At 35.3% G+C, this 25,142-nt stretch overlaps 1 protein-coding gene across 2 annotated transcripts in view; it reads right to left on the bottom strand.

Moving 5' to 3' along the window:
- Window positions 1-25,142, bottom strand: part of LOC149805265 (brain-enriched guanylate kinase-associated protein-like) — a 42,851-nt gene that overhangs the window by 9,975 nt on the left and 7,734 nt on the right. For both annotated transcript variants that reach the window (XM_089948937.1, XM_089948945.1), the window contains exons 3-6: window positions 17,426-17,469; window positions 13,600-13,770; window positions 9,353-9,419; window positions 6,948-7,055 (exon numbers count right to left, since the gene is read on the bottom strand). In XM_089948937.1, the coding sequence (XP_089805063.1) occupies window positions 6,948-7,055; window positions 9,353-9,419; window positions 13,600-13,770; window positions 17,426-17,469 (390 nt within the window). The remainder of the gene's footprint in view (window positions 1-6,947; window positions 7,056-9,352; window positions 9,420-13,599; window positions 13,771-17,425; window positions 17,470-25,142) is intronic.

The raw sequence follows: 25,142 nt of genomic DNA on the forward strand, positions 1-25,142 counted from the left end.
AAGTCACGTATAGCCATAGCATTCCGATGATGGATAGCGGCACATAGGATAACACAATCCATTCATAATAGCTAAAGCAGACAAGGCATTGTGACCTAAACATTATCTGCACAAGTCTCGTGCAATGATTGCCTTTGTCCATTCAGGTTTGTACAGCTATATTTTTTGCAGCGAAGCTGAGACCTTATGAAAAATGCCAAAAGTAATGTTTCTAAATTCAATTTACATGAGACGCATGCCACCCCTTTTAGACTTAGGGACACCCAACTTCATTTGGGGTGGGGTGGGGGGTCAAGATTGCCTAATTAGCAGAGCATCAAACCTGGTACACATGCTGAGCAAACTGCATAGAGCAGTCTTTTTATACATACAGTTGATCACATTCAGTATTTTGTATGTTACCACTGAGACAAAGTGTGCTAGACAGTACGGTACTGTAGAAATAGTATCAAAATTGACTGATGGTCCATATACTACCTTCTGTAGAAGTCTCTGCATAAGCAGGACAACTCTAGATGACTCTCATTATTTAGAGCACTAAGTGAATTTCAGGAAATACTGTTATATTTTTAAAATTTGTTCCAAGTAATTTTGGTTTTTCGGTTTTGGTGTTATGTGGCATGGCAGTGTACTTTGCATCATTGGGGATCCATCAGATGCTGATTTTAGAATTAAAAAGATATTTTTCTTGTTACACCTGACATTAGTAAACTAGTTTTTATATATACCGGTAAGCCATTACCCTAGTAGGGCATTACTTTGAAACTATCCTGTATGCCAATTAAACTCTCAGGTACATGCCTCATTTACTAAAATTTTGGCATGAAATAAATGAAACACGTATCTTATCAATAAGAATATAATTTTTTTCCCTTACAAAACACTTTTTTAATTTGTCAAATTTAGAAACAGTGAATCATGGCTACAAACAGTAAATGAAACTACTGCTCTATTGCTCACAAAGTAATGAAAAACTTTAGGTTTTGTTCAGCATACTGATCCATCCTTCTCCCATTTTGTTTCCCGAAAACTGAGGACAATGAATGAATGTGTAACTACACACATATATGTATGTAGATATTCTCAGAATAAAATAAATAATTTTTAAAAAATCATCTTATTTTTCACCATGTCTGAGATGCAATATCCATGTCACAAATGTTGTTTCATAATAAGACAACTTTTATGGAAATCTTATGCATTTCCAACCATGTTTGACCTTTTGAGAAAAGAACATATGTTGACTTCATTCTTAATTCCTGATACAAGATGTTGTTGTTGTTGTTGTTGTTGTTGTGGGGTTTAACACCATTTTTGAGCACACGATAGGCTATATATGGCGGCCAGTATTAATGGTGGAGGAAGAACCTGGGAAAACCCCAAAAAGAACCACCAACCCACGAGAAGCTACTGGCAAGCTTTCTCACATACCCACAATGGCCAAATCCAGATACAAGATGTAAAAAAAAAATCATCAACAGAATTTCTGATACCTCCTTTCCAAATTTTTAAGATCTGTATGGTGTCAGGATGTTAGGTTTCAGAATCTTCTGATATATTGGCACCATTTAGAAAATAGCTAAAATTACCTACATCAGGTAGTGTATAAATCATACCATGGATGTGATAAAGGACAAGAAAACTTCAATTAACAAAATTAAAAATATTAACCCAATTTAACTGCAAAACAAGAATGATAAAAGTTCTGTCAACTTAAATCTTTAAAGTTAATGATTATTTGATTGGAGAGTCCTCTATTAAACAGGTCTCATAACTATTTGTGAAAAAGGAAAAGGTGTCTCACTACATCTCCAACTAATGAATGACTACAGTTTTCAGGTACTAATTGTAATGTTGAACATGTTAAATAAGACTGGTTCTTTGATGTCTCCATTATCACACGATGTCAACATCGGTTGGATATTTTCATTGATATTGCTAAAATGAAGGACAAAGATACCAATCATGTCTTACATGAATCATTTGCTTAATTAAAAGTTAATTTTTGAAATTATACCTATGAGCACAGTTAGAAGCATGTCTTAAGATTTCCAGGTTTATAAAGGTTCAAAATCATGTTTTTCAAGGTGCAATATTACATTAATTTTAAAGGATTCATAAATTAAGTTGCATGTAAACACAAGTTACTACTTATTATTATTTCATGTGAGGAACATTTCTTGCAATTTTGTTTTAAAAAAGATGAAGTCAAGAGTATTATTACTGATGTCATTCCCATTAATACTAAACATCCTACATCAGGGCATTAGAATAATGTACAGTCACTGAACAATGTTGATCTGACTCTAATAACACTAAACTATTTTACAAAGTCCAAAATATTTTAGAGTTAATTTTTCAGTTCTTGTAGATTGTCATCAAACTGTGTTTCAAGAACTCCAAGTTCAATGATTTTGTAGTTAACACTTGTCCTCAAACTATCTGATGTCGTGATAATTTAAATTTTCCTACGGGTCTCTGCTTTCAATACATATTTATCAGTAGCAGTTGCCAATGTCTTTTTCAGTGGTTGCCTCTGCTATTTCCTCATCCAGTGCTTTCCTTTTTGTTCTCTTTTCTCTTGCTCAAGGTTTTTCCTCTGTTCATCCAAGTACATGCTGTACCTACTGTAAGCACTGCCTACATTTGTTTATAAGCATTTTTGGTGTTATATCAATTTGGCAAATTACACCAGCATTTCTTACAAAGTCAATACTCACTCTCCTTGCAACCAGTCCTTTCCTTCATATTTACATCTTCACACTCTTTAATGATAGAAAAAACCGTTTCAACAGTAGCCTGTCATGGGAAGACTTTACAGGACCCCCTTTCATTAATTCCAACTATGAAAATAAGATCAGAATAACAATATAATTTTTGAAGTGAAGCCTAGCTGTAAACCCGTCTGAAACCCACCTATGAATATTAAATTCATGGGAGAAAAAAATCTAAATTAATGTGGGCTCCTGTGCTTAGGCCTTGTTATTTATACCCCAACCCACCCCATAAAACAAAAAAAGTAACAAAAATATGTTTTTTGTTATCGCTTATTTAAAAACACCATATTGATATTTTAAACTATTTCATATAAGATATATTAATATTTCTCTCAGCTTAGCTGTATTCTATATTTTTGATTTATCTTGCTCATTGCAATTATTGTCTGTCCTATTTCAGCTCAATCCCCCCCAAAAAAGGATCCAGATCAAACAAATTTTATAAATAAGACTACACACAGTTTCTTTTTTAAAACTTGAAGCTCCGTGTTCGCAGACATACCTGTTTCATCAAAACAATTTCATGATTAAGGCTTCTTCTTCTTTTGCTGTATTAGCCACAATTATGTAATTTATGAGAGCTAGGTTTTTCATTCCAGCTGCATGTAACCGTAGAGCACTCTCTCCCATTGTGCACAAATCAATAGCCATCTGGCATAATTTGCATTTTGCAAAAGCTGTTTGCGAAAGATCTCATTATCCAAACTTTACATTTTCCTTGTCTAGCCAATGAAATTGGAACTGACAGCCAGGCATTTCAAAGCTTACACATGATTCAAATTTAAACCACGGCTACATCCGGAAGTTCAAAACGTACAAATGCGCAGTGGCCAGTTGTGGAAATTTCCATTCTGGGACAAACTTAGTGAGAGATCGTTTTTCTCTCTCTCTCTATTTTTATATTTAAATCTGCAAAATGAAACTATTTATTAACTCCTTTAGGTTTCAATAAAATCAAGGCTTTTCAAGGTACCCAGACAAATTTTTTAATTTTCAAGGTGTTTTCAAGACCTTGAAGGACAAATTCATTTTTCAAGGCTTTTCAAAGTTTTAAAGGTACCTCTATGGACCCTGTATGAGGAACTAACTCTATTTCTTATGAAAATCTGGTATTTAAAAAAAAAGTACCACGAGCAATTTATAATAACCATGACATTTTTGGAAAACTTTGAGCTGCAACATAAATTTATGACATCAAATTCTGTATCCTATCTCCCCATATAATGAATGCAGGAAATTCAAACTATGAATAGGGCACCTACACAACTTACTTTATACACATTTCAATGTTTGGCTGAAATATCTTTAATGGTCTGAGAACTGTGCTCTGGAAACAATGTTTATAGACAGGCAGACAGGTGGATATCCTAAAAGCTAAATATTGCAATATTACATGAGGAGGGGGGTAAAACTTAATATATATGCAAGTCTGATAACAAGAATTAAAAATTTCATAGCTGTTCCTGAGAGACTGATTATCATGGATTTATGATAATTTCTGTCCCTACTTTAGTTATCATTATTGGAAACCAAATTTATTGTATCTAAACATATTTAAAATGAACACACTAATATTTACAAACTAAAAGCATTATTATTAAATATTAAATATTTTTAGCATTAAATGCAAAATTCATATATTTCCTATTGTAAGGTTCACCATTTTCCCATGAACTTCACTGTTACATTGGCAAACAGTCTTTATTTGATCTCTGCTGGTTACTTGTAAAGCCACCAAGCACCATGAAATTTTGAATTTCTCCAAAATTGTTATCATTCTGATCTGTTGTTTTAAATTAAAGCAATCAAAGTAGATCATTAATTTGATTCCAAAAGAAGTTTTTAAAACACTCGCTTTCTTTAGGCTTCTTGTCACAAAATGATTCTACAACTTCATAATATGAATCAAAAACACTTTTGATTTATTAAATCAGAAAAACATATGCCTGGGACTATCAAACTGTTTTTGTACTAGTTACTGAAAAATTCTAAAGCTTGTGGCACTACCAGTCACATTTTTCTTACAACAGTAAGTATAAACTATAATGCTGTTGTTGTTGTTGTAGGGTTTAACGCCATTTTTCAGCACATGATAGGCTATACATGGCAGCCAGTATTAATGGTGGAGGAAGAACCCGGGAAAACCCCAGGAAAGAAACACCGACCCACGAGAAGCTAAACTATAATGAAACACTGTACAACAGTACTGTTCTAGAATGTACAACTAAAACCATAACATTATTTACTGTTCAAATATGTGGTGCCATGATGCATGATCACCAGTCAATCAACCCTAAAATTATGGGCCAAATTTATAAGAATATTTGCACAGAGTTGAATTGCTTCAGTTCAAATAAACTTACCATAATGCTATTTTTCTGACTTTAGTATATTCAAGCCCAATCATGTGGTTGACTTTTCCAAAGCCTGTTGTTACCAATGCAGTTGGAAAAGTGATGGTAGCTGAGGAATGCCAAAGTTGGTTAGCATGGAGTTACCTTTCTTCAACAAAACAAATATGGTTATAATATTTTGCCAAATGTTATCCAACATATTTGTTTCATTAAAATTAGGCCTCAGGTTAACCAACTTCTGCATTCTTTGGCTACCATTGTTCGTCACCCAACTAAAATATTTATCTACTGAAAATTGTGGGCTACCAAATTTGTTGTGGGATACCCTAGTTTCTACTTTGGTAGCACATATATTAGTTATCTGTCCACCCCATAGCAATGAAACAACATTGTGAGGTTACTGTAAACCACAAAAAAAGGCGGGGTGTGATCTGATAATGATCTCGGTAAAACATATGCAGGTGTAAAATGAAAGAAAGCAATGGTGTACATATAATTGACCTAGCACAGCCTTACTTTGTACATTCTCCACAAAATGTAGGGGGCTCGAATGCTGCCCCATATGCACCTCAGCTTATTTTTCTTTCATAAATTTTCACACATACGTGAAACTTTATTCACCATCCAACCCTAATTTAATAAAAAGGAACAGTGACTGGCTGTTCCTAGTAAACAGGAGATTACTATATAAAAAAAACATTCCATACTTAGTTAAAGCACAGTATAAAATGGGTGACAATGTCAGTTTTAACAAATAACATCATTAACCCTTTACCTCATGCAAGCCTCTTTGGACGCCTCAACTCCATTTACATGGAAGCGCCTTTTGACGCCTTTACTTCATTTGCATGGAAGCGCCTTTTGACGCCTTTACTCCATTTGCATGGAAGCGCCACGCCTTTACTCCATTTGCATGGAAGCGCCTTTTGACGCCTGCTGTAAACATCAGCCATTCTGAGCTGGTTTTTGTATCGCCACCTTCGGGAAAACCCCCTATTAGATACTACATTCATTTCTGCAAATGACAATTACGTTAGATCACGTGGTCACTGTTTATGCACTGGTCGATATCTGCTATTTAAAGTAACTGGGTCGTAATCTCCACTCTCCAAAATGGCGGTCGCGGATTTCATTCAGTACTTACAAAGTTTTCACAATTAGAATCACAACTATGAAAGATTCAATAACTTAGGTAAAGGCTCTGATATTGATGTAGGCAGCAATTAGTTTTTATAAATTATCAAATTCGAATGACTTAGTGATGTAGACGCATACGAAAAACACGTAAATTTTGAATATGGGAAATGGCAGCTATGGTTGGTCACGCAGCCTCACTAACATGATGGTGAACAAGTTCTCTCAAGATTTTAAAGCACATAAAAAATTCTTCCGTGAAAAATAATTACACAGCTATAACAATCGGACTTAACTCTTAAATTATTCCACATATAAAAGATGTGTACCAAAATGTAAAATGGTTAAAATTGCTGTTAAATGTAACATACACTACACTGCTTAACAGTTCACAGGCAGGCCTATGTGTATGCGGTCTACTAGGTAAAAGGTGTTCTATTTATAGCGTGCTGCACTTTGTCACTATGCTCTATGAGGTAAAGGGTTAAAGAAAGGTCATACACGAGAAAAATCTCTGAAGACGGTAGCAGGATATGTATTTATACTTCTGGAAGTGAAGGTATGTAATGACTGCTAACTGATGCAAACTTTTAACAAATATTTGATAATGGCACTGATTTCTAGTTATCGAAGATTTTCAAACAAAAAATGAAGCATAAATAATGAAAAGAGCATTAAGTACATTTTCCTCCTCCAGTTCACAAATGGTGGCCTTGGCATCCACAAGTTTTGATGTCAATGTTGCTAATTCTTTTTGAAGACCTGTCTTTTCTGCTTCAAATGTATTCACCTGAAATAAATATAAGAAAATTATGTAAGGTATTTTTTAATTATCAATACAGCAGCAACTGTCTAGCTTCTCTAAATTTGCATTAACCTTAAATTGTAACTAATTTTTCTAATTAAATCTATCATCTGAATTTGAATTCTGCCAAGCCACCCATCTATCACATGTCTGAATTCCTTGCCAAATCAACATACCATATTTAATCTAATTAGTAATCCCACTTGTCTTTTTATTGTTTTTTTAATTGCATGCAATTTGTATTAATTTCCTGTTCAAAATGATTTCTTGTTCATCCAAAAAATTGGTACTATTCATAGATTCTTCAAGTTTTCTCCTGTCAACAAAGATATGTGATGCCTTTCAAGCTGTATATACAAGAACAAAGGTCCGATCATGTACTTGTGTATACAGGAAACAATGGTCTCATCATGTACTTGTGTATACATGAAACAATGGTCTCATCATGTACTTGTGTATACAGGAAACAATGGTCTCATCATGTACTTGTGTAAACAGGAAACACTGATTCAATCATGTACTTCCATATACTGAAAACACTGTTCCCATCATGTACTAGTGTATACTGGAAACATTGGTCCCATTATGAGAGATACCACATTATTCCCCAACATTTTGTGAAAATGTATAATTTGTTTCAAGGTCATAATCAGCTGATCGATTCCAGTGCTATGTTACGCATTAACTTTTTTTATGTTGAGAGAATTCAGTGATTTGTTCACAATCATTAGACAACACTGAGAATCTGATAAGAAATTATACAAATTATAAATGAAACAGGCGTTTAACCAGTCCCATGGCAATCCAGAAATTTGTAATGTGATTGTCAAAGAGCAGCTGATTTGATTCCCCCTTTTACAATGCAAAAGCTGTTCTGATCAACTTTGGATGTAGACAGCATGATGGAATTTTTTGTCTTTAACCTTGACTTGTTTAGAGAAAAGGGCAAATGAAGCTGGACACAACGAAATTCTGAGGTCTGAATCAGCATTTTCCTTCTAGGCCTACAGTAAAGTTCCATCTATCCATGATTATCAAATCTGCAACCTCCCCCCTCCAGCTCAAACACAAACTCACACCTACTTCATATTTTTGACTACTAAAGTTAGGCAATTTATCAACAATAATGGCACATTATAAGCCTACCTCATATTTAACTGTCCACTGTGTAGGTACTAATATTCATAGTATGTATGTACTAATATTCATTATTGACGTATAGGTCTCAATGACCTGGACATTTGGTCAAAGTATTCTGGCAATTATTGACATATAGGACTCAACGACCTGGACATTTGGTCAAAGTATTCTGGCAATTATTGACATATAGGACTCAACGACCTGGACATTTGGTCAAAGTATTCTGGCAATTATTGACATATAGGACTCAACGACCTGGATATTTGGTCAAATTATTCTGGCAATTATTGACATATAAGTCTCAATGACCTGGACATTTGGTCAAAGTATTCTGGCAATTATTGACAAATAGGTCTCAACAACCTGGACATTTGGTCAAAGTATTCTGGCAATTATTGACAAATAGGTCTCAATGACCTGGACATTTGATCAAGTTAACCTACTGTGCAGAAGGCATTATTTTTCATTATACTAACCAAGACCATGAGATCGAGATTTAATAACCCTAAATCTAAAGATTTCTTTACCAAGTGAAGTCTGACGTGTCAACAAAGTTTGGTCAAGAAACACACTCTTGAACACAAGTTAATCCATATATTTTGGTAAAGGTATATGGCTGATAAGTAACAGGTTTTTCTTTCAGTCATAGTGACCTTGATTTTTAACCTCAAAAGTTATAGGGAACAAAGGATGAATGTACATACTGAAGAACTACATCACAACATAAAATCTTTGCCTTATGGTGAGTTTATACAAACAGACTTGAAATGGAATGGCCTAAATAGGGATGAATGGTAACTGCTTGATCCACCAGTTCACCTTGATTGACAACAATCACTTTTCCTCTTTCCAAAATTTTCTTTATTTACAGTTTGAAAGTATTCTCTACTTTATATTTTTTATGAGAGCTTGTGTCCTCAGCCATGATAAATACATATAGTGGGCTCATAACTGAGTTTTTCAAACCATAATGTATACAATTATGTGTAAACAAAAATGGCATCATTTTGTCTTAAAAGTTATTTAGCCATTATGCTTTGAGAATTCCATTAATGGCTACTGACTTGGGTCCAGCTATAACTAACTTGCTGAGGATCGCAATATCTGTTCCATGCCCTTAATGGGAGTGGAGAATTACTTACCACTTTTAAAAGCTTATCTTCAAGTCCATGATTAAGCTTCTGGATTCTTTTATGGCTGTCTAGTAATCTGCAAGAAAGTGAGGAGATTACTACATATTCCAACAACAATGGTCATATTTCCAGTAACCAAACTCACCAACAGCTACTTTTTTGTGTTGATTTTAGCAAATTTGGCTACCATCTTTTAACAAGCAACCCTAGTGGCCTGATATTGCTCACCTGGGTTACATAATTTAATATTCAAACATTTCACAAAGCAGGCTTATGTAGTATTGTACAAGCACATTATTTGTAAACTATCTCAAACTTTATATCCTGTTGAATTTAGGGGGCCCCAGGTGACCAAGGTGCATCTCTTTAATTATCAATCACACATCTAACCACTGTCTATGTGAGCTTGGGCCTGACTTGACTAACATGGGTATGTGAGAAAGCTTGCCAGTGGATAAGTGGTTCTACTTCCACAAAATATACTGGCTGCCATGTATAGCCTATCAAGTGCTGAATAATAGTGTCAAACCCCACAAAACCAAATCCAACTGATTTTACCTGTTTTGCTATATTCTGATAAAAATTCTTTCAAATGATAATGGCATAATTACTCTCCTTCCCTTCAGGAAATCACTCATAATTTAAGGTTTTTGGGCCTTAAGTAAAATTTCTTAGTAACCTGGTGTGCCAGTTCTACCTTACAGTTACTTTCTCTCTCTCATAAAATACTGAATCCTAATCACTCTTGTAGAAAAATATCCTTCTCCAGATCAGATTTAACATCGATAAAAAGGAAGTGGAGAAAAGAAGCTGGTATGTGTGCGTGTGTGATTTGGATTTTTAATGTAGCTTTAACAATTTTTCAGTCATATCGCTACGATGTCTGCAGTGTGGCAGTTTATAGTGATGTCTAGCACTGAGGCATCATGCCGAAGGCATGTAGCATGTCCCACCCAGTCACATTATCCTGACACCAGGTCGACCAGTCCTAACACTAATTTCTTAATGCTGAGCACAAAGTGAGGCAGCTGTAAGTACCATTTTTATAAGTCTTTGGTATGGCTTGGCCGGGGATTGAACCCACAACCTCCTGCATCTGAGGCGGATGCTCTAACCACTAGGCCACTAGGTTAAAAGAAGATGGGGTTGAACATATGAAATCCAAAGCCCCTCTGAAATGATCTGGATCACCCAAACATTATGATGAAATGGGGTGATCCACTGAGATAGGAAATACAGAAGACAGACACCCACCAGTATGATGTCTGTGGGTTGGCAGGTCGATGTCAAGAGGTAGTAGTATTGAAGGCAGAGAAACTTAGTTTCTTGCCTCCCTTTTATGGTTGCCTCCTAAACCTCTAAGACTGTTGCCTCCTAGCATCAGACTGGGATCTGAACTGAATGCAAGACGGTAAAGATCCTTTGTCCTTGGCCTGCCTATCACTGCTCCACTGTGTCATGGGGTAAATTGGTCCCAAAAGACAGGGGGTTGGGTGGCAAGATGGAGAGGCTCTTTTGGAGCTGCTTGCCCCCAAACATCTTCAATTTTGCCCCCAAAGAGTAACTGCAAGCCCAATGGGGTCACCTGTAATGTCAGGGTATGATGTGGCTTGAGTGGTATGGAGTGCAAACACGCATTACATCGTATTGGGTCAAGACTTAGAGGCTTGCCATGGATTGGTCTGCTGCCCTGTTATGACCTGAACAATTTGGGCTGTTGGCTCTCAGGCAAGCTCACTGTCCAATTTTTCTGCCAGTCAAAGATGTGGCGACATTTCAAGCCAGCTTTAAAGTGGCATGGAACACATTTGTTCACTTTATAAAACAGATGGGAAGACATGTGAACAACTGCGAGATTTTTATCCAGAGCTGAAGTCAGTATGGAAGTTAGAGTGGGTTTTGTACCAGCAAAATGAGAATGTCATTGTGCTCCCTGATTCTTCTGACAGACAACATTAATTTAATTATTGTCAACTGGGGAAGCACATGGATGGACAGAGTCTCTTCCTAAAGATCTACTACTGATGCTTTACCTTATAGTTGTGCATGGCATTCTTAAGTCAACAACAATCAGTATATTTGTTTTGATGGCAGCCTTGAAGCTGAACGTAGTATGCCTCATGGTTGGATTGGAGTAAGAATGTTTCATATATCAGACTTAGTTTGCAAATTCAGATAAATTTGATGGCAATGATGATGCAATGTGGTAATCTAAAATCATGGAAACTGCCCTGTGGATAAGCTGTGAACATAACGTAAGCCGGGTATGCTGGATCAATATGTCATAATGAAAAAGCTGGCTGGTTCAGCAGCATTACTGCCGACAAGATGGAAGGAGGCCTGGTAGTCACCAGTACCAGCTGCACTGAGGGCATGGCTGGACAGATGGATTCTTCACTAAAATGCCCACCACCATATTATGGGTATGTGGCCAGAAGTATGGCACGATGGATGGATTTGTTACTAAGATCCCTGCAGTTGTAGGAAGACAGAGCAGTAATCATCACTGGATAGATGGATCTAAATATAAGATCCCCAAACTGGGATGGCTGGAAGGCTGAGTCAGCTCTGCATACAGAGATTGTCCTGAAAGATGGATTCAATGAATATGGCAAAAATGCCCACTCACTCAGACGTACAAAAAGCAATGCTTGGACATGTGGGGGACCATTCTGTTCATCCATTTCCACTGAGGAAAAAGGTAGCCGACAGTTGTAAACATTGCACTTTGGGGGTGGGACCAGCAAGATCACTTACAAATCATGCAAAAGATACTGAATTCAGTTGTATACTTAGATGTCAGTGTTGTCTTTGCAAGAAATCTGCTTCTCTTGTCCTTCACTTTGGCCACTTCCTGTAATATGCAGTCAAGACTTCTTCAGACCTCATAATGCAGACATGACAGGTAAGTGATGAAGTATATTGGGTACATGCTAAATGGGACTTTTGTAAATCTTCTCATTTTAAATTTCTTACATTTAATGCATTTGGATTATGTTTTTACTGTAACAACAAAAGAGAAAAAAAGCATAAATTAGCCAAATCAACGTGTCACTTGGATGGTTTTATGATGTAGTAGGCTTATATCCCTAATGCTAATGTGATTGGGGAATGTACTTTAAGGAAAAACAAAAAAAATACATAAGCTATACCGTGTTTCCCATTTTTGATAAAAAGTGGATCAGAACTACAGCTTTCCTGTGAGTGTAGTAACAAAGTCAGCCCATCAGATGCAAGATTACCACATTAAAATCTATGGATCTCAATCATTTTAAAATTCCTCAAAAAGCTCAATGATAAACTCCTACTTCAAGTTTGATAAATGCACAAAAAACAAATAGAGCTTCCAGGGTGGTAAAAAACTAAGCCAACCAAATACCAGATAAACTCAAAAACATGCATGCATCCCACTTGTTTTACTGAATTTGTAAAATGGCTTGATGATATAAATCAATATTCGAAGTTGGATCAAAATTATATAAAAAATATAGCATCTAGATTGGTAACAAGGTTAACCAATCAGATGCAAGACTGCCTAATTTGTAAATCTTACACATTATTGAACTTGTCTGAGATCTTAATGATATATGCATATACTATGAGTTCAATCAAAATTGGGTCATTGTTGTTGTTGTTGTGGGGTTTAATGCCATTTTTCAGTACACGATAGGCTACACATGGCGGCCAGTATTAATGGTGGAGGAAGTACCCGGGAAAGCCCTGGAAAGAACCACTGACCCACGAGAAGCTACTGGCTCATACCCAGATTGGCTGAATCTGAGACTCGAACCGCCACAGACAGATGTGAGATGGCAGTGAGCCATAACGAAGAGCGCTTTAGACCACTCGGGGCCCCCCAAAATCGGGTCAGAAATATGACCTCAAAATAGTGATAATAAGATCAGTCAATCATGATCACCTCATTATTATGTGTGGCTCTTGCTTATTATTGGACTCTTCATGATGCAAGTCTACATGCCAAGTTTGATTGAAATCAGATCAGAAATATGGCCTCTTGAGTGGGAAAATAATTTGCTGGTGGTGGGTTAATGGACAATGGCTGATGCACAATGGATTCAGGGCCATACCATCAGATGAGCTAATACAAAAACAGTATAAAGGTTTTATGTGTGAATCCATTAAATAAGTAATGTAGATGTCACAAAATTGCTTACACCAAACTAGCTGTAACCTGTATGCTTATGTAAGAAATATTAACAGTGAAAGTTGTTGTATTAAGAGACCACTTTACTAACCTATCATATCTGTCCCGCATTTTGGCCACTTCCTCTTGAAGTTTATTTATCTCCATTTCAGACGCCTCCTTGACAAAGACTAGGTCCTGCTGGATGCTGTTGATGTGACTATGGCTCTTCATCAGCTGAGACTCCAGCTGGCCAATCTGACGGTGAAGATCAAGGTTACACCTTCAAAAGAAATCAATTATTATTTATCCACCTGCTCTTTAAAAAAAGCATCAGGCATATTGTGATATTGCAAATGAAATACCCCACTTCCTCGATAACTCGCACCCTGATAACTCACGATCAGCCATGGATCCCAGTTTTTTAAACCAGAAAATACCCCAAAAATTGATCCCAATTTCTTGAACTTGAAAAAAATCACAATCAAAATTGGTAACTGAACCATTGATATATCGCTTGTTTTATGGTCAAAAACAGTAGATATGACCTAGATATTTTAAGCAACAGTTTGAAAGTATCAACTTTTAATAAGAAGTCATATAATTGGTTACATTTTTTCCAAACAACCTTCTTAGTACATCATAATTAAAGAAAATTTGATCAATGATAATGTCACTTACATCTAGTTGTAGGCAGTACAATATTTCAATGCCAATCAAATCATTTTTATTAAGTGAAATTCTTGTCTTAATTCTACATTTTCATTCCTCTTAAGTGTAATCATCATAAATACAATCTGTATTCAACATAAAAATGTGGCATCTACAGTAACAGCTATGTCCACAAGCATTTCTCCGAGAACCTAATTATGTGCTGACCGTGTTTTGATAACTGATTTTCGGAAGTATTTATATTGTTGCACTGAATTAAAAGTTAGCTTCCTTTGTACTATCACATTAATTATGTCTTTTGAATTAAATAAATGAGGTGGAATAAAAGAAAAGGTAAAAGCCATGCAAATCCTACATATTTAAAATCAAGCTGCCCCAGTCGTATGTCAGGTGAACTCACTTCAGTTGCTCAATTGAACACTGTCATTTGTTGTTGCTGTTGTAGGGTTTAACGCCATTTTTCAGCACACGATAGGCTATACATGGCGGCCAGCATTAATGGTGGAGGAAGAACCCGGGAAAACCCCGGAAAGAACCACCGACCCACGAGAAGCTACTGGCAAGCTTTCTTACATACCCACATTGGCCGAATCCGAGACTCGAACCCACGCAGACAGAGGTGAGATGGCAGTGATCCGTAACGGAGAGCGCGTTAGACCACTCGGCCACTCGGGCCCCCGAACACTGTCATACATGTTATTGTGTATGTAACATAAACTACCTTAAATTAACTGACTCATTTGTAGCTGATCCAAGATAGCAAGGCAACCAAGCAAAATGGATACTTAGAAAAATAAAGAGCTTGGTTTCAGAAGTAAAATAAAGAGCTTGGTTTCACAGATACAGACCATTGTGGGCAAGCTAGTTTTAGAGACTTCCCGAACTGGCATTTAAAGATATCCTGAAGGATGATAAGAAGTTTCACTTTTACTTCCAATGAAATCATGACACCAATACTTTAGTAAGTGAACAATATAAAAATTGAGTTTCAACACAGACAATTGCCTCATGAAATAAATGTCTCTAGTTTTTTTTTTAAGGAATCTTGTTTGGTGGTGCATCAACAGTTAGTCGAGTTCCCTGCTACAATGACTCCTGACTTGGCAGTATATTATTAAATACCACTCCGGGAACCAGAGTAATCAACACAACAAAAAGCAGTGACATAATACATAAATGTTTTCATGTACCCGTGATGATTGTTGAAACCAGTTTAAACAACCTTACACATGTTGGACATTATTTATACAGAATAACAGACAACTTCATTAGAAAAAGTGCATTATTAACAATAATTATTAAAGTGACTATAAAATGAGGATTCAGTCATTAAACAGTAAAGTTTCCTAACACCCCCCATGCTAGGTTTACTCTCTAAGCGAATTTTTTCAATTTTTAAAGGTCCTTCGGAAACTTGCACACTTGCTTATAGTGCGGTCCATGTTTGTGGACCCAACTGTGCACAAGTTATCGAGGAAGAGGTGTACTGCACATAAATATTTTTAAAATAGATTTAACATTTTATCTGCTAATTGAGTTTAATCCCTTAAAGAAATGTACATTAAATATTTTAAGCCTATACATTAACAAATACACTAGAAAATATGTTCAAATTTACAGTTGCCCCAAATTAGCGATATTTTCAAGACTGAAGCTTTATTTATAAAATGTCATGCCAAATGGAATATAGGTCAGACGATACTTCTACAATTACATAATTCTTTTTCACAAAAATATTTGCCAAATTACATTTGAAATGAATATTTCAAGTGTCTCAACCAGTTCCCACCATCTCTCACAATGCACACTGTTGTAATCAATTTATCAAACAAAGAACATCAAAAATTTTAGCTAACTGAAATCGAGCTGGGGTAATGATCTACAGATGTTGCAGTTCTTTTAGCCAATCAACAATCTTCTTTTTTAGAACTTCTATGTGTGGCTAGAAGGAAGTTTTGACAAAAAGCTGGTGGAAATTGAGACATTTGAATTCTTGTATTAAATGCAAGTCACTGACATTTGTCTTGTGAAAATTAATTACATATTTTTATAAATATCAGCTGGCATCTTTACTTTGGTGTGACAATGTATTAATAAAGCTACACAGTCCTGGAAATATGGGTCATATGGGGCAAGTGTAACAATGTCTGACCAGACAAAACTATCAAAAGTTGATATTCTCTTTCTCCCAACTTCTCCCATAACTAACTCTTATAGACATGTGATAGCTCTTTGGAAAGGAAAATCATGACAGCTAGGTAACTTAAACATTTCACTATAAAAGTGAATACCACTAATTAATCATGGGATATGTGTTCAACTGCAATTTCTGGAAATATCAAAGAAGCCATGTATTAAAACATACTTTTTTCGTGGTTTTTACCCATTTTAGTGTCAAAATTGAATCAGATACCTGTGGCATTGACTCATTCTTATATCAAGCTTGTATCAGGTGCCTGTGGGCTTTTAGTAAAGCATAAACAGTGTAGTGGAGAAGTGTAGTGTGTTAAGTATAATGAAGACAGGCACTATTGCAACTCCAAATTTTTTCCTGAACCCTTTATCAGTGAGTATGTACCATAAGGAGTGACCAGGACATTTCAGATCTGCCTGATCATTATATGATAACAAATCCTGGTTTATCACTATGTATTTACATAGCAAGTCTTCTCTAATGCTTTATTATATATAATATATATACACACACACTCACACACACACACACACACACATATATATATATAGTTTTGCAGCCAATGCAAAGTTAGCAATAATATCTACCCAAGTAATCACATTTCTAATGATTGTATTGTCTTTATTATTATTATTATTATTAAGTTCTTGTCAATTATCCTGACACACAATTATTGTAATACATTTCCTTCAAAACCACCTTGCATAACTCTACTGGGATATAATTTCTGGCGTTGATCTCTCGCCATGCTCCATCTCATCCTTTGTCCACTACTTAGAATTATGTCAAAACATACTACCTAATTTGTTATGTGATTGACACAAGAACCCACTTGTCTATTTTTCTTGCACAACTATGATGTAAATTGCCCCTAGTGATTCAAACATGTCCAGAAATTTTCAATGATCTTGTGCTATGTGTTTGTTTTGTATCTTTTTTATCTTCCTCCCTTAACAAGGAGCTTGCTTGGGCAAAAAAGTTGGAAAACCATTTTGAATTTGTGCTGTTATCAATGTTTGTGTCAATATCAGTGTGTGTCTGTGTGTAATCCTTTCGTAGTAATTATACTTACTCTAGATCATTCACAAGACGACCTCCACATCTACAACCACATGCCTGAAAAATGAGTAAGAACATTTTGCAAATAAATCTGTAACTTTTAAACTGCTAAAATGTTCTACAGTTTTCATTAAAATGCTCCTGAGAAATTCCATTGTTTTCATTAAAATACACCTCGGATGTTGGAGGCTGCAGGTTCAAACCCTGGCTGAGACACACCAAAGATTTATTACAAAAATAGTACTAGCAGCTGCCTCACTAGGTGCTCAGCATTAACACATTAACCCCATAGTGATAACTTAATGGGGTAGGAGGTAGTAGCCTACTGCTGAGCTCTGTAGCGTCATGGTCATGCAAGATACACTAAAGTGGGTGGTATTATAGAAAGGTAGACAGATGTAGCTCTACAATGATACCAAATAATCTGGAATCTCTAGTTGCACCACAAAATACAGATAAAAAAAACTCATTTGTTGGACCCGACTTTTTTCTACCCAAAATTTGCCCGTGGTCAGAATCCTATTTTGTGTCCGGATATTAGACTTTTTGGTCTCAGATCTAAGGCAAACCAGTATGAACTGCAAACAGACAGATGAGCCTTTGCAAAAGGTAGGATAAGATGGGCATTTGGAATAAAGGGTGGTCTCAATACAAAAAAATGGCTCCGTTTAGCAAAAAAATAATAATACATGAAACAAAACAAAACAACAAAAAAAAAAATAATTTTACCCTTCTGCTCATGCGCGAGTCAAATAGCCAATGAAAAACAATGTTTCTAACACAACTAGGCAGTATGTTATTGAAAGATCACTGGAGATTTGGTGTTTTCGGATCGATTCAGAAATAGCTTTCAAAATGTGTTTCATACTCAATTTTCAGGCAAAAATGTCAAAAACCTAAAGGGGTTAATATGTTAAGAGGTTATTGTTAGGACTAGTCAGCCTGGTGTCAGGATAATGTGACTGGGTGGGACATCATGTTACTTGTCTGCAGCATGATGCCCCAGTGCCAGACATCACTATACACTGCAGACATTGTAGCAATATAACTGAAAATCCTTTAAAAGCTATGTTAAAATACTAGAACACACACACACACACACACACACACACTATAAATACACAGCAGCTCATTTTGGTACACTTAGATTCATAATCCATGAATCTAACACCTGCACAGGTCAGCCTAGGTTGGTTGTCTCTGTGTCCATAGGAAAGGCACATAGCTCCCATTTCCTCAGCGTGACATACATGTAGCCAATAGTGTCTTAAATGTGCCATTACAACCCACAAAAAACCAAGCATTATCTTCATTATTTTCATGAGTCTGTGCTTAAGTTTCCATGACTTTTATTATGCTGGGAGATTTGTAAATTTGTTACATCATGACTCTATAGTCTTAAAATAAGTAATAGAAAAGAGTGAGAAGCAACAAGTTTTGTAAAATTTAACAAATATTTTTTTCCCCAAGAATAAAAGTGAAAATGAAAAACAAGGAACTTACAGTGTTGCAAATTTAAGCCCAAATAATCCTAGAATTACAGACATAAATCCTAATGATTAAAGTTCTAAATAAACTTTAGCGGAAATCCAAACCCAAAGCTGAAGGTGTTGATGTGCTTGTGTATTGATGATGTACCAACAGTCCTTTGTTGAATCACATAATATAATCCAAGAATATCCTTATTTTAAATTTCACTATAAATTCAAGTCTTAATTTCCAAGAAAGTTATTTTCAGAAGAGCACTTTGTATTTCCAGTGAATTAATAATCTGAATAAATAAAATTCCAACCCAAATGAATTACTGGACTGATTCTGATAATATCTTCTAGAAGGATCTTAGTTACAATTTGAAAGTCCTTTAATAAATCACAAGAAAGAATGTCACAAAGTCTAGCTATAAAAAAAAAAACAACTTAATGTCCTTGACTCAGATTAAGATAATGATCCTCACTCAGAAAAAAAGTTTATAAAATTGTCATTGATTCTGAACAAGGTTGGCCACTAGAATGAATGTTACATTATCCATAGCATATAATTAAATTTTTTAAAAATATATGAAAAAACCTACCTAACAAACAAATTAAATATACATAACAATTACTAGTAGTAGTAGACATAGCAGTATCATCATAATCATACAAATGTACATTAAAAACTCTTGATGATCTTTCTCCTTCAAGGTCTAAAATGGACACTTGAAATTCTTGATGTCACACAATACATTTTTCAAGCACTGCTTTTACATCTTATGACAAATGACTGCCTGGTTCCTTAATTTTATAATGAATTTTGCTGCAATTATCCAAATACATGTACCACATATACTTGCATAACAGCTGGATGCAGCAGCAAACTGTACAGACCCAAATATACCATTTCATAATGTATCAGCATGTCCGGGTCTATTCAGTCTGTCAGAGTAATCAGTAGAACAAACAACACAGATCTTGATCACATTAAGCAATAGCACATTTGGGATCTATGAAGCTAGACCATATACAAGAGTATATATGGTATCTAAATTTATTATACAACTACAATAATATTTTTTAATTTCATTAAAAAAAGGTGTTTTCATTGTAATAAACAGAATCTTACATCTAATTCCAAATGAAATCTGAAGCTTGCTCAATAATGTCAATGTTATGTTTACCATAGCTCATGAAAGACATTCAACTCATTTTTAGAATTTTTTTAAAATGGGCCCTTCTACAAAATTATCTATGTCTAATTAGGGCATAGAAAAGTAATGAATAAAGTTACCATATTTATCCACATATATGTACTGAATATGCACAGTGAAGACCTGGATCTGTCATCACATAATGATCCATGGAAGCAGGGTATTAGGATCTGTATTTGAAATCAACGGTCAAATAAACAGAATAGACCCTGATCTGCCAGTGCATTACTGGTACACAATGAAATCTCAATCTAGTATGTTTGCAGCTAGATAGATGTAAACTACATCTGGGTAAATATGGTAATGGATCTAGTGTCAAAAGCTGCAAATGATACATGTAGGCTGATTTTGACCCACAAAATAATATATTTTTATATCTATGCATATGTGTTTGTTACATAAACTTGAACAAAGCTGGCTTTAACATTTTCATTCAATGCAATGAAGTGTAAACTTCTGGGTTTTTTTCCACTTCAAAACAGCATTTCAAATGAACAGGCTTGTTCTCTTCATGTACTTTACATATGTAAATTAGCCTAATTGGGTCACAGCAACAGTGCTCAAAGGTACAGTAAACACAAAATCACCCAGCTATTGTCAGCAAGTTAAGTAATCTGGAATGCTGGTTGTATGACCCTAATAGCCTTTATCTTATAATCCCTTCCTAGATGATAAACCCCATGAACTGTCCAGTGGTGTACAAGCATTAAGTGTTGATCTATGTGAATCATAACTGTTTACTGTTTATACAGGCTATCACTAATAGGCATACATCACAATGTCAAAGAAAGTTTTCTCTTCTTCTTTATTTGTAAGATTTACTGGAAATTGTGGGGGTTTTTTTAAACACAAATATGTGGGGGGTTTAAAACACAAATATGCATGGAGTTGGGAGCAGAATTATGTTTTTATTGTGTGAGACACTGTATTCTGGCAGGTATGAAATCACTTTAAAAGGTTAATTTTTACAATAAGTCGAAGCAATGGATCATTGTGAAATACCCACATGACTGCTATGCACAATTAACCTTTCAGGTAATGGAATTGTGTATTTATCCTCAGGAAGCCTCATGTCAAATCTACAATACTCCTCCTTATAATGCCATAGATGATATCACCTTAAAGTGATATTGCCTTATAATGAAACACATTATACCTACATGTATAATTTCAATGCAATATAATGAAATGGAGTACATGACCATACCCTCCTTAAAAGAGGACTGCCGTTAAATAAATGGCATTATAGTGAAGTGGAGCTATATGTATGTAGTGTATAATGACATGTCAGCACAATACAGACTGTATAGCACTCATTAAAAGTCAAGTTAAATTGCAAAAACAATTTACAGAGAGATAAAGCTTCCAAATACACACAGTATGGGAGATAAGATAAATGGTAAAGATTTTACACCTCTGTATAAGGTATATGGAAACCATGGCTAGATAAGTAAAGGTAAATAATATATAAAGGGGTAGCTTTATGTACTATAATATTTTAAGATGATCTAAATAAGCAATGCCAAATTAAAATGTTACATTTCTGTTTGTTCTAAATCCATAATCATGATATTATATGGACAAATAAATTACCCAATGTATGGTAGTAAATCTTCAGTAGCTGTTGTGATATTAAAATTAACATGTCACCCCTACTGTACTTGTACACATTAAACACATTCTAGTGACACTGTGCATAGTGAGCTTACTCCATGATAACAGTTCTGTAATAACTGTCAAAAGAAGCTTTAAGATGGTCACAAGCTGTTTTTACAGCTAGTAAAGTTAGTCTCTTATTTTTAATGGCTGACCACATTTGAACAATTGTTCAGTGAAATGTAATGAATTAAAATGACATTATTTTGGATTTCTAAGGAAATGTAGATCTATTATAAATGATCTGATTTACTTTACCTTGAAACACAAAGATTATATTAAATTGCCATAAATGCTTCATGCCTCTCCATAACCAAAACTTTTCATATATGAATAGGTCATGGAAACATATTTGGGGGAAGGGCCTTAGAATTGTAACTAGGAAAAGCTCTCTTGCTAGTGTCAATTTTAAGCCTTTCTTCAAAACTGTAGAACAGCTGAAAACAAATGTTCTTTTTCTTAATTTTGGTCTTCTTTTTTTTTGCCAAACAATTTATCTGGGATAAATAGCAGTACTTCTTATGCATTTATTATGCCTGAATATCTGAACTATCACTTCCCTAATTGTTATGCTTGAATGACTGAACTGTCACTTCCCTAATTGGGGGCCCCGAGTGGCCGAATGGTCTAAAGCGCTCACCGTTCCGGATCACTGCCATCTCACCTCTGTCTGTGTGGGTTCGAGTCCAAGGCTCAGCTAGCGTGGGTATAGGGGAAAGCCTGCTAGTAGCTTCTTGTGGGTCGGTGGTTCTTCCCTGGGTTGTCCAGGGTTCTTCCTCCACCAGTTATATTGGCTGCCATGTATAGCCTATCTTGTGCTGAAAAATGGCATTAAACCCTAGAACAACAACAACTTCCCTAATTATTATGCTTGAATGATTGAACTGTCACTTTCCTAATTATTTTGCTTGAATGACTGAACTGTCACTTCCCTAATTATTTTGCTTGAAAGACTGAACTGTCACTTCCCTAATTATTATGCCTGAATGACTGAACTGTCACTTCCCTAATTATTATGCTTGAATGACTGAACTATCACTTCCCTAATTATTATGCTTGAATGACTGAACTATGGCTTCCCTAATTATTATGCTTAAATGACTGAACTGTCACTTCCCTAATTATTTTGCTTGAATGACTGAACTGTCACTTCCCTAACTGGTACCAAACTGAGGTGCTTTAATATCAATGAATCACAATATTTTGTCTGGTGATCAAATCAAGTAAACAGCAAGCCTACTTAAATCATGTATAAAACCTATCACTCCCTATATGGTACCTACATGTACATGTACATTTTGCACCTACATATATTATATTTAATTAACTACTAAACACAATCTTTTTAAATTACACTACAAATAATTTTATACTCTCGTCATAGTCAATGTCTGAATATTTTCTCAAAATAACATTGTATGCACGCTTTGATTAGTGCCAACATATTGAGCGAACCTGGGTGACATTCTCCAATTACAAATTGCCAGTGTCCCCCTAAAGTTAACATATCCCCATATCTTACTCAATATAAGGGAATGGGGGTATATAAAATGTTGCCTTGACAGTTTAACCAAAATGCAACATTAATTCAGTAAATAGTTTTCTTTTCCACCTGATCAATGCTTGCATTTGTATGCCCATCCTATATATTTTTTTCTTTATCTAATACACCTAAAAGTGTTTATACATCATTTATGCATATCTGAACAATGTCTGATTAACCTATAAAAAAGAAAAGGAAAATACTTTATATAATGTACAACATTTTTGTTGTTGTTGTTGTTCTAGGGTTTAACGCCATTTTTCAGCACAAGATAGGCTATACATGGCGGCCAGTATAACTGGTGGAGGAAGAACCCTGGAAAACCCAGAAAAGAACCACTGACCCACGAGAAGCTACTCGCAGGCTTTCCAATGTACCCACACTAGCCAAGCCTTGGACTCGAACCCACGCAGACAGAGGTGAGATGGCAGTGATCCGGAACGGTAAGCGCTTTAGACCACTCGGCCACTCGGGGCCCCCAACATTTTTGTAAGGGTACAAATTTCTGTCGATCTATAAGAACACATTAATTTGGGCCTGAGAACAATTAATTAGATTTATGGGAACAGGTGCTTGTTAAATCGCTATACTGCACGTGATCATTGCTTGCATTTGTATGCCCATCCTATATACTTTTTTTCTTTATCTAATATACCTAAAAGTGTTTATACATCATTTATGTATATATCTGATTAACCTATAAAAAAGAAAAGGAAAATACTTTATATAATGTACAACATTATTGTAAGGGTATAAATTTCTGTCTATCTATAAAGAGCACATTAATTTGGGCCAGAGAACAATTAATTAGATTTATGGGAATAGGTGCTTGTTAAATCGCTATACTGCAATGATTTATAATTTCTGTGTTGGGAAAGGAAGTGATTCTTAATTAAGCCTTTGTTTATTTAACCATTAGACAAATAGAAAAGGGAAGGCTAATATTTTATAACGGAACTGGCAGAGCTGAGTTTTCCCAGAATCAGGTTTGGAAATCTAGAAGGCAGACTTACCACAATTTTGGCATCTAGTTATAAAAGGCGGTAGATATATTTAATCTGATTGATTATGCTAAATAAGGGCATGTTTCCTACATGAAATTTCCGAGCTTTAAAACTGCCCTCATTGAAAAATCTAATCTATCTGCATTTTTCCTGCAAGAATAAAAATATAAGGGACTCTGATACTGAATTTGGAAGAAATTCTCTCATAAAACATTTGTCAAAAAGACCGGATGTCAGGAAAGTCGACGGACACAATCTAGTGGTAGAAGCGAAAAAAGCTTGAAAGCATGAGGTATTTGCTTCAATCTCAAGTAATTCATTGATACCAAAATAATGATTCACTTGAATTTATCTGCTTATATTTGCATGAATTTATTTGTTTAAATCAGAAGGTCAATATTCTTTATATGAGTATAACAGTGTTGAGGTCATCTATCTGAATTTGTACAAAGATCTTCTTTATGTAAGTTAGACGAATTGTTTGAATTTGTCGTCTTGTTTGTATAGGAATCTAAGAATTTCATGCATTACTTTAGTTGATATGAGCTACGAGAATCCATCTGACTTCACCGATCTTTGATGATTTCAAGTATAATAAAGACTTGAATGTGTGTATTCGCTGAAAATAATGTAGTTAAGACATGTAATGAATTTCATTCATTCATTCATTTGTGTAACTGAGAGGAGAACGGAACTGTTATGCCTCATGTGATGTTAATGTGAGCCAGGAGGGAATAGCCGTAAGGAGGTACATTATTATTATGAAACTAGGCTTGTTTATGGTCTGCCATGTTTAGCTTGACCAGATAGCCTTTGGTATCTGTTTGAATTCTGATAGAAT

The sequence above is a fragment of the Sinohyriopsis cumingii genome, chromosome 2 (assembly GCF_028554795.1).
Source record: "Sinohyriopsis cumingii isolate HCF-2022 chromosome 2, ASM2855479v2, whole genome shotgun sequence".
Classification (NCBI taxonomy): domain Eukaryota; kingdom Metazoa; phylum Mollusca; class Bivalvia; order Unionida; family Unionidae; genus Sinohyriopsis; species Sinohyriopsis cumingii.